The following is an 11,323-nucleotide window of genomic DNA, read 5'->3' on the forward strand; positions in this document are numbered from 1 at the left end:
GGTGCTGAAGACACACTGTTATTACTTGCACAGTTATTAACCATGCTGCGTAGAGCACATTGCTGGATGGAGGTGACTGTTATACATGGACAAGTTGAAAGGCCCTCAGTTCCAGCTGTGCAGCCCTCTTTGCACTTCAGCAGTGCAGGAAGGTGGGAACAGCCGTCTTCCTTGACTGTGGGGTCTCCCAGGAAGGGTACACTAACTGTCTGGGCACAGCACTGGGTTTCAATTTTGAAGCCTACTGACATCAGTGAAACTAACTGTGAGTAAAAGCAGGAGAATGGGAAAGATGGACCCAATGGCATGGGTTTACCATGAACTCTAGCTCCACTGAAATCAAAGAGAGCTCTGCCATTGATTCTACTCAACGGCCAACATTTTCTTCCATCCCCAGCCGCCAGCCTCATCTCTGCACTGTCTCCTACTCCAAGAAAAAGCAAATTCCAGCTCAGAAACAAGCTCAGCATCCTAAGGCAATGCTGATGCTCCAGGAGGGAGTTACTGAGTGTGATGGCTCCTGGCTTTGCTCTCCCTCTCCCTCTCACCCAGAAGCACAGTTGATGTATTGTTCTATTCAAGGGTCATGGATGCGATTGTTTTCACGCCACGGCAGCCAGGAAACCAGCATCAATACAAAATATATGATGTTTGTCATTGCACTTTAACAGAACATTTAGCATTTCAGGGCATCCAACAGCTCGGGCCTAACTGCATGGCAAATGTGTTTGAGAAATAATTGGTTATTAATAGGGGCTATAAATCTCCATGATCTCTAAGCTTTCTAGACTCTGAGCTATAATTTGGATATTAAAACTTCCTTCGGCGAGACATAGTTCAAGTGAGGGATATACCCTCTAAGTCACCTTTCAAAGCTGCCTGCTGTAAAGGCTGATTTATTAGCTGTTGGTCTTCAGCTGGTAAACATTTAAGATCTGGCTAAATATCGTTACACAGACATCCCCGAAGAATAAATGTCCAGGGAGAGGCAGGGCAGCATAATGAAGAAATACGGCGGTCTCCAAGTTGGGAAGTGTGTGAGAAAGGTACATGCTTGCCATTGCAACTTATTGGAGACAGGGCAAGGGTTGGCCTTTATTCAAAGGGGAAAGAAAAAAATGATGAGGCTCCACTGGCAATGCAAAGTGCAGCTGAAAGGCAGGGGGGCAAAGCACAGGGTAAACAGGGAGGAGGGGAAATATAGGGGTGCCTGTAGTACTGCAAAGGAGACTGGAGGGCTCCAATTCCAGGCTCTCTGATGGGCTGGCAGAGGAAGGAGGGACTCTAACGTACCAGCAAATGTCTATGTCTCAATACTGAAACGTGTTCCTGGTTCACTTGTGATGCATTGAAGCAAGAGAACAGCAATGGCACATGTGAAATAGAGCACTGTACACAACATTCCCTGTCCTCAGCACCCCATAAGTATTTCCACAGGGGCTAACTTCAGCAAACCTAGCCCCTATGCTTTTTGAAACCTGGATTTATTGTCTGCTACCAACTGATGATCCAAAATAGATCCCCCCCGCCTCTAAAATTCCACTGTGGGTGATAAGAAAGGTAACTGAGCAGGATTCTCCTCCCTTCACACTGCACTGAAATGGATGGATACAACAAATACCAAGGGTCCAATCCGGCAATGTACTAAGTGCCTTCACCTCTGATAGGAAACAGTGAATAGCAGAAGGGTGCAGAGCAAAGGACCAGAGAACTTGACCTCTATCCCAGGTTCTGCCACTGACCTGTTGGGTGGCCTTGGGAAAGTCACCTCCCCCCTTTCTGTGTCTCAGTTTCCCCATCTGTAAAATGGAGACAGTGGTACTCACGCATTTCTGTAAAGCATTTCAAGACCTAGGGCTGAAATATGCTATACAGGAACCAAATTACCCTCTCTTTTTCCCCTGTGTCTCTCCAGCAGCAAGATCCAAAGGAAGCTAAAAAAAAGCTGTAGTCACAACACTGGGTTGTACAAAGGCCTATGTTTCATTTCACAGACGTCAGCGATAGAAGAGGCCATTCACACTCCCACACTTCTCACTTGCCAGAGCAGAGCTGCTCAGTCCAATGCTAAGATGTCCACATGTGGTGGAAGATGTGTCACCTAGCAAACTAGACTGTGGACTCCAAGGAGCAGGAAACCAGTGGGGCCTTGATGTACAGCTGTGGCTCTTGGGTGGTATCGTAATGCAAACCATAATGGCTCATTAATATTCACCTCCCTTAGGAAAGCATCTCAGCTCAGTGGAGTCCCCTCCCAGAGTGTCCCTCAATGTTCAACTTCTATGTATTTTCACCACATTTTAATGTCACACCTCAGTGTGTCTTTGTAGAATCAGCTTGACTCTTCCAAATAAAGGTCAGTAAGTACATATACATGTAATGTCTGTATGCATGCATATATGTATATGTATATACACAGACACACATATATTTCCCTCTATTTAGCAAAGTGAGTGTGTCAGACAAGGGGAGAGTGTCACCTCATCTGGGGCACCATTATTCTACTCATCTGCCTATTTCCAATGAACATTACGATTGCAGTTTTGGGTCATTTACATTAAGTGTCTGATTTCAACTCATAAAATAATCCAGTTAATGAAGTCTTCTCCAGACATCCATTAAGAGTCTATAATGCTAATTTTATGTAAAAATCCAATAAGTTTCTTTGTCAAATTAACATTACAGACCTGTAATGGGCTCTTAAATCCGCTCTGGCCTCAGCAGGAATGTTCTAGGAATCCCTGTGGGGGGATGGTAAACCAAGAGAGCCAAAATAGGTTCAAACACCACTTTCCATCCCAAGGCTGTGTTCTGTGTTTCCATCGTTATAATGCCATTTGGTGCCCTCTCTAGCGTGGATGCGTGATGGACAGCACATCCTGAATAGCCTGACATATCACTAAATCCACAGGAAGGGCCTTATTAGTGTGCACTGACCTAAGCAGCAACATTCCCAGTCCTCATATGATCTTTACTGAATTACAAGGTACTGAGCAGGGATTGAATTGCAGCCTTCTCCAGACTGGAGCACAGAAGCTGGCTAATAGGGCCCAGGATTGCCAAATAACAGTCCAGGGCAGAGAATGGAGACAGAAATCAAGGCTAAATAGAGAGAAGCAGTCCAGCAGCTATTGCACTGGAGTAGAAATCAGAGGAGCACAGTTCTTAGCCAAATACGGACAAAGACTGTCTGTGATCACAAACAGGCCACTGAATCACTCTGTGTCTTGTTCTCCTCTATAAAACCAGAATGAAAGTAGTTCCCTTCATTTGTGTAATTAACCTTTGAGCTTCTGCAGGTGGTGACTGGTAATACATGTGTACAAGGGGACTTGCATACTGGGCAGGGTACAGCGTTACCCAAACGAGATAAAAATTCCACCGCCTACCCCCACTCCAGCACTCAGCTCATTGCCTGATTCTCCTCCCAGGAAAGGAGTTGTCTGTGAGTGTGCTTTGGAAGTAGAGGTCCTGGGTTCATTCCTCAGCAATGATCCTGACAGGGATTTACCAATACTGATCACTAAAGCAGCAGAGGAGTTTAGGGGATGGAATGCAACGGCCAGGATTTGCTTGCCACAGCTAGTGTAATAAGCTCTCAAAAGTCCTATGAGCAGACAGGGCTAAAGGACGTGCATCAGAACCACTCACCCAGGCAGAGTTGGACTGGTTCAGCTGGTTAAGCATGATGATGGAGGTGCAGCCGTAGTCGTACACCAGCCTCCAGAAGTCTGTCACAGTGTTCTGCAGTGGGTGCAGGGTGACGATGAAGGCAGCGCTTTTGGTGTAACTCTAAAAGGACAGAGGGAAAGCACAGACAGGATAAGACCCACCAACCTCTTTAAAGCAGCACAGCTGATAGGGGCAAAGACAGCAGAAATATGCCCCCAAAAAAGGACGGTTTTGTAGTTAAGGCACTGGACCAAGACACGGGAGATTAGGGGTTATTGCCCAGCTCTGCTTCTTCTGTAACCATGGACCTTCCAGACCAAACCTCATGCAGGCACCTTCCCTGGACAACTCCTGAAAACCATCGGGCCGTCTTCATTTAGTCACTGGCAGGGTCCAACTGACCTCCATGGTGACCAGACCAGGCGTCAAAACCCCTATTACAGTGAAAGGCACCACAGTGGGGCAAAGTTGACCAGCTGGCACTGCATCATACATAGCGTATTCCAGCCTGATTCTGCTCTTACCCAAGCCAGATCTGCATTGGCCTGATTTCACTGACTTTCATAGAGCTATTCCTGATTTACACTAGAATATAGAAAATCAGAATCAGGCTCCAGAAGATTTGGCCCCATTTCAGGGTGGCCTTTTAAGGCTGGGGTTACTTAAAAAGGGTGGCGTCTCAGACTGGTTCCACACAGCAGGGCAGACAAGTACAAGGGGCCAGATCATTTGCTAGTGTAAATCAGGAGGCTCTATGGACTTCAGTGGTGCTGGTTTAGTTGACATCAGCAGAATACCTAGCCCAAGGACCTTTGCCACGCTGAGCCCAGTGCTTTAGGACCACCAGTTACAACTCCCTAACTCTCAGGCTGGGATGTGGTGCTTGCAGAAGCCACTTATACCAGCTGCCTACACTCAGAGGGACTGTGATCGGCCACTACACCAGCATTCAACACACTGCAGTCAGGTTTGTTCTCCCCTCTCCCTGCCCCATCACATCTCCCCTATACGGGGCCTAACCATCTGGGGCTCTGACAGGAGCTATGTATGGGAGCTTCTGGCATGCCAGGAGTACCTCTGGCTGTTTTCTGCAACACTCAGGACACACACAGACACCGATGCTGAGGAAATGAGGAACCCCATTGTGATCTCATGCTGCTGTAGACCAGCAATGACTCCATGGAAATTAACAGTGACATCAGTGGAAGTAAAAAGATGACTGGGCCCAGAAGATCAAAGAGGCATTTCTTCATTTTAGACTCATCCTCAGCAAGCCAGAAGTTAAAAAAAAAAAAAAAAAAAAAATTCCAGTACTCTTTCAGCACCATAATATCCCTAGGTGGGTGGAAGGGGGCACTTTCTTCTTATTCTCAGATCTCTCAAAAACAGACATCCACCCACCTAAGCAGAAAGAAGAAAACACCTTTGATCCAAGAATAAGCACAAGAAGTGTCAGCTGGATGGATCTGGGTTTTTTTCCTCCCTCCAAAAGTTACACATGCTGAATACTGGGGACACAGAATGAAAGTGCCTCTCAACTCTTCACTACAGCATCACCACTACGGCACTGCAATATCTATGGAGGCTGAAAGGAGCAGAAATGCAAGGCATGCCAAAGGCAAAGAGACACCACCAGGGCTCTACTGCTTACAAACATTTTCTTAGAGGGGAAAAAATAGCACGAAACCCTTCCCCCACTTTTTCAGTAAAGCAAGAAAAAAAAAGAAAAAGAAAAAAGCACTTCTCCTTAGCGCTTCACAAGCAGCAAGTGCTTTTAGGGGCACCTGACAAGAGACTGAATGCAGAGTGGAGTGTTTTACAGCTTTGTTCATTGGTTCTCTTCTCCCACCAAAGGGCTCTTGAAACAACACTCGTGAGCACAAATGACGAGCTCTCTGCACTTAGAGAATATCTCGGAGCCTCCGGGTTCCTCCTCGTGTAGTTATTTTTCTGTGAAATATCTTCCCTGTCAATTCCCTTGGGATTTTGGCTTGATTAGTGTCTGCTTTCTTAAGACACCGATGCGTTCAAAAAAAAAAAAAACAAAAGGGAGTAGGAGAGGGAACAAAAGTTCAAAAATGGATTTTGGGGGCTGAAATGACTTTATTAAAGCATGTCCTTTTGAAAATGAAAAATAGGTTCAGAGAATAGGGAGCAAGGGGCTTGTTAGGAAAGAAAATTGTACAGCCTGGCACCCTTTGAGCACAATCCATGCTAACCTAACTATGCGCAGTCCACAAGCTGCAAGGACCACAAATCAGGGACAAAAGTACGGTTCTTCAGCGCTGTTGCCCCAAGTGAAGAGATTTTGGATAACATTTCTCTAGTGACCAAGGATTCATGTGAACAATTCAGCAGTTCAAAAGGTTTCCACAATTCAAAAGGCAAGAAACACATCTGGGCTGGAACTGTAAAATGCCGTTCAGAAACACTAGAAACAACAAGACTTTATACTTCTGGCCCTGAACAAAGTGGGTTTCAACATGTGCTTAACTAATACTATGAGTTATTCCACTGAAAGTAAAGACTGCTCATAGACTTAAGGCACACGTATGCACACCTTGTTGTACTCAAGCTATATATTCCCATTCAAGGTACTGGTGGGTTTCAAATATTATGCAACATGGTGCTTTTTACACTGTAGATCACACTTGCATAATCTAAATCTAGGCTGGTAGTGACAGTGCAGGAACATCTGAAGACTGTTCAGCGGTTAGGCTGAGAGGAGGGTGCGATGTCCACATGAATTAAAACCAGGGGATGCCCCATGAGGTGGGCTGAGGTTCAGCCACATGATTTTAGCATAAATACAAGATTTGCCACCCTGTTCCCTGGGACAGGAGAGACTTGACTGCTGTAGTTACAAGGCATTTGCTGTAGCTCTTGCAAAGGGCTAACTGTCTCACAGAGCATGTCCACCCCACTAACCCAGCTCTCTCAGGGAGGGTTGCTCCCAACACATGACACCCTTCCACTCCATCTTGCACTTTTCAAACCCAAAACTACACCAGCGAGGCTGCTTTGGAGGCTTTCCCTATAGAGGTCTCAAAGCAACGTCTCTGAAGCCATTCACCACCATGTTACCAGGTGGCATACACGAGTGGGAGCAAACAAGGAGTGTCTTCTTCTCCTAAGAGCAGTGAGGGACACGGTGTAGAGGAACTCACTGAGGAAGTAGATTTAGACCCTGTTTGGAACAAAACCTGAAACACTTGAAGTTCTTTGTGAGAGTGAGCCCTGAATCCTGGAAGATTTAAACTAGCCATCTTAGCTGGCAGCTTTTAAGCCCCAGAAGACCTAGGGAAGCTCAGCAAGCAGAGGTCTGAGAAATTTGCCAAAAAAGAAACACAGCAATTTCAACAAACTAGCAAATTCCAAAGCAGACCATGCTTCCCTGGAGTTACTTTGACCAGCTCTAGTGTTTGGGCAATTTGAATGCCTGACTGCATTAATATAACCCAACATCCCATGGGAGGCAACAGAATTATACCGTGGGCTTCAGAGGAGGCTCACTGATTTACACCACCTGTGAGCCTGGTCCATACGGTATGAGATTAGCATGCTCATGAGAAGGCCAGCATGTGTGTTAGCACTGCTCTCCCTTATCCCAGCCCTTGACAGATGTCTCATTGCTCATCTGGCCATGTAAGCAGCAACATCAGCTCTCACGGCTCAGACAGCTCCTGAGCAGCTGCTCCTGCAACCAACACAAATTCCTGCACCCTCAAATGCAGCACTTGTCAAAAGCTGGCAAGGATCTCTCAAGACGCAAGCTCCTCTTTCTGCTTCCTTGAAGGAGCTCTTCACCTGACAAGCAGCATGCTGGATACAGTGACATGCACCAGCACTCAGAAGTGTGAGATATGGCATCTATTCATTATCCACTTCTCCAGTTTGTTACTGCTTACCAGGGACCCTGCCACACACTCCCAGGAAGGATCATGTAGGCAGCTTTCACCTTCAAATTTCTCCTGCTCCTTTCTACCCCTGTACTTTTGTTAGACATATTTACAATAACAGAGCATGTCACTCCAGCTTGTGCAGTGGCAAGTAATTTTTGTGCATAATGGATTTCTTTCCCATAGCTGGGAAAAGGAAAGTGAAAACCAAACCTTCAAAGTTACTTCTGTATGTTGCCAACTTGTCTTGCCCAGCAATAAACTGACACAGGAGCTGGTTAGTGCTACCGCTGGTCTGTGTGCAAAGTAAAGTAGCCTGAGCCTGTTGCAAAGAAATGACATGTTGGCCTTAGTCCTACATTTCATTTGTGAATGCATCTCTTAATTGCTATCCTAAGTATCTGCAGGACAAGCTGGGATCAGTTGTGATGTCTTGTGCTTGGAGAGGCAGGAATCATCTAATACCAATATGATGAATGTAACTGGGTAAAGCAATGGATTGGGACTCAACATGAACTCTCAGCTCTGCCACAGGTTGCATACAAGACTCCTGGACAAGTCACTTCATCTCTCGTTCCACCAGAAACCCGCTGTGAAACAGAGAGATTTCCTTTCACCCATACTTTTTCTGTATCATTTATTTAGCTTGTCTCTAAGGGGCTGTTCCAGATGTCTGTACTGTGCCTAGCACAATGAGCCCTGATCTTGTCTAGAGCTGTTAGGCTGCACTGAAATCCCAATAAACAGAGCAAATAACATTCATATATTAACAGAATCAAAAGACCCAGTTCCTATTTAACATGCTTGAGCAGCTCAAGCCTTCTCAGAATATAAATAAAATAGCAACCTCTTAAAAAAGTAAATGTTATACCCCTGGTTTTGTACAGCACTCAGTTAACAGCAAGCCCCCCAACAGCTGTATGAAACACATTATGGCCTCAATCATGGCAATGCCTCCACTTACCAGACATTGCCTTTCATGTATTCATCCCTCTGCTGCATATTACTTTTGCTGCAGCAGAAAGCTATTTCTTTATCCAGGTGAAATTAATTGATCGTAAGCTGCATCCTAACAAGTAGGTGTTTGGGCTTTAACAGCCAGCACCCCAATTGGCGTGACCTGCCCCGTCCCCTCAGCAGGCAGAAAAGAAAGCAGGTCAGTGGCCAGGGTACCATATGAGAAACCTGGGCTCCATACCCTGCTCTGCCATCATGTCACGTGATCTTGGGAAAGGTGCATGAAGCCAAAATCTAAACACAACTAGTACTGCAGAATTTAGGCACCAAAGGCTAAGTCAGCACCCCAAAAAACCCTCAATGAAGCACCCAACCTCTCACTGTGAATAAGGGGTCCCTTCACCTCTCCTCTGATGGGCCCAATCAGGCTGGCATGCTCCAGGCACACCTAACACACCCTGGCAGGGCTGAGTGCAGCAGCCACAGTCGCTTTTATTCATGAAGGTGGTTATACCATTCACCCAGATGTGGGCCTCTGCTTTATGCCCTTCTGAACTGGTAGGCGTTCAAACCCACATCTCCCAGGAGAGGCTATGGGCTGAGCCGGGGGAACTTTCTTAACAAAGCAGGGCTGCTGGGCAGCAAAGTGTGATTAGAAAGAATAAGAGGGACTGTGACTCTGTAGTCCCGTGATGGGAGCGGGGAGACCTGGGTTTGGGTCCCTGCCCTGGGGACTGCTCAGACAGTAAGAAGTCATTGGATAAACGCACACACAGTGACAGGAACACAACTTCCCCCCACTGGTGTTGCTACACCGAAGTCCCTTTGCCTGCACCTTACCCTGCCTCTGCCCCAGTTCCCAGTGTGGATAATAGCTAAAGCTGTGAAAAATGTTGTCAGCCATTTCGTTTCAGAGGTGTTTTGGCCCATTTTGGAAATGTTTCGGAGGTGCCCCCTCGGCAATTATCCGGCACAGCCCCACAGCCCTCCTTTTAAAGTGTCGGAGGCTGGGGCCGGGGGTGGGACAGGGCAGGGCAACTATGGAGGCTTTTCCTGCAGCTCCCCCAGCCAGGGCAGAGGCAGGCACAGCTGGAGGAGCCACAGGAGAGCCTGCAGCCACCCAGCTATGCCTACCTCTCCCCAGTCAATCCAAATCTCCCCATCAGCACTGAAACTCCAAAATAGATTCGGGTGAATCGAAACAGACCGGAGATCCAAAACACCAAAACGAATCACTGTCCTCTGAAATGGCTGAATCCAAAACCAAAATGAAACACAGCCATTTTGCACAGTCGTAATAATAGCACGGCCCTGACTCAGAGGCCTGCTGGGTGAGGATTGTCTCACTGATGACTGAATGCCAATGGGACCCTAAAAGTACCAGAGATGCAGTGAGGATATCACAGACAGTGACCTTCCTCCCCCACTTAAGAGCACTCCAGGAAGGGTTGGAAGTGTTTGCCTGGCTGCAAACCACACTGCTCCCCTCTTTTGCAAGTTCACGGCGGCTTTATGCGATCCCTTGCCAGATCAACACAACAAGCATGTTGTACCTGCACGGCACACACTTTGCATGGGGACAAATGTCACGCAATGCAGAGAGATGATGAATAGATCCCCGAGTTTGTCAGACTTCCTCCAACCTCCAAAATGCCACCATGCTTAGAGGACCATGGTGACGGGCATTATCTAAAAATTCACTCTGCAGACAGACTGATCGACTTTCTCTGGAACGTAAAGAAAATTAGATTCCTTTAGAAAAAAGAAAATGGGTTTCTCCTTTTGGCAAGAATTTTTTTTTTTCCCCCCTGAAAGGTTTTGCTGCTTGAAAAGAAAATACTGTTCCCTAACTCAGGCTGTTCCTCTAGCAGAGCTCCAGTGATACAAAAAAACCCCTAAAACAAAGCTCACATTCTGTATCAGCCAAAGCCTCAAGCCTTCCTAGAATGGCTGGCTGGTGCTACAGAGCCATTCTCCCCAGCTGCCTCTGGTTTATGAACTGAGTGTACTGCGAGTGAAAGCAGATAACAGGGAGACAAGATCTGTATGAAGACGTAATGTGATAAATTGCCTATAGGGTGAAAAATGCAGAGCTCAGCTGGACTGCCTCAGTACCCAGATGTAATCAGAAGTGCTACATGAATCCAAGGGATGTGGTGTGGGATGCTGCTCTGAGCAAACACATTACGTGATGGGCTTTGATTCAGTGCTGCCAGAATGTGGGACATCAGAATACCCTGGCTAGTTTCAAAAAGGCAAAGCACTTTCAATGATAAATGACCCTTCCCTTCGTTCTACAGGCAGTGAGCTTGGAGCTTCCAGCCTTCTGTGCCCTTTCTGCTTCATTTTGCAATTCCCTGTGTCTGTGAAGAAAACTGGTCCATTAGGTAACTTCTGAATGCTTTCTGATTGGGATTGAGAGGGCAGTGGGACACAGAGGGACAGCGCCAGTTCTGTACCCATTTGCCAATTCTTGGGAGTTAGGTCTGTGGAGTCTACATAGGGGTAACACAGCTCAGTAAGCAAGTCACACGCTTGGAAGACAGGAAACCAGGCAATGGCCATTACCTGTTGCCACTCCTATCACCCATCTGTGCATCAGAGTCAAAAATCACATAAATGAAGATACAGATGCTGGCCTTCCTTTGTACCTGGCTCTTGAGAACTACAGATGAAAAGCTCAGTAGGAGAAGGAAGTGTGACCACATGGAGAACCCAGTAAAAAACCCAACTTATAGTCAGCCTAATGTCCCCACCTCCACTTCCTCCCTTCCATCCTATATTTTTTCCCTCTC

General features: G+C 46.6%; 1 protein-coding gene across 3 annotated transcripts in view; it reads right to left on the minus strand.

The window, feature by feature from the left end:
• PTPRU (protein tyrosine phosphatase, receptor type U) overlaps nt 1–11,323 on the minus strand; it is a 205,984-nt gene that overhangs the window by 29,892 nt on the left and 164,769 nt on the right. For 2 of the 3 annotated variants that reach the window (XM_019547652.1, XM_019547651.1), the window contains exons 25-26: nt 3,652–3,792; nt 1,743–1,799 (exon numbers count right to left, since the gene is read on the minus strand). In XM_019547652.1, the coding sequence (XP_019403197.1) occupies nt 1,743–1,799; nt 3,652–3,792 (198 nt within the window). The remainder of the gene's footprint in view (nt 1–1,742; nt 1,800–3,651; nt 3,793–11,323) is intronic. The other variant, XM_019547654.1, reaches the window with a different exon arrangement.

Source organism: Crocodylus porosus, unplaced genomic scaffold (assembly GCF_001723895.1).
Source record: "Crocodylus porosus isolate Cpor-Errol unplaced genomic scaffold, CroPor_comp1, whole genome shotgun sequence".
In the NCBI taxonomy this organism is placed as follows: Eukaryota; Metazoa; Chordata; order Crocodylia; family Crocodylidae; genus Crocodylus; species Crocodylus porosus.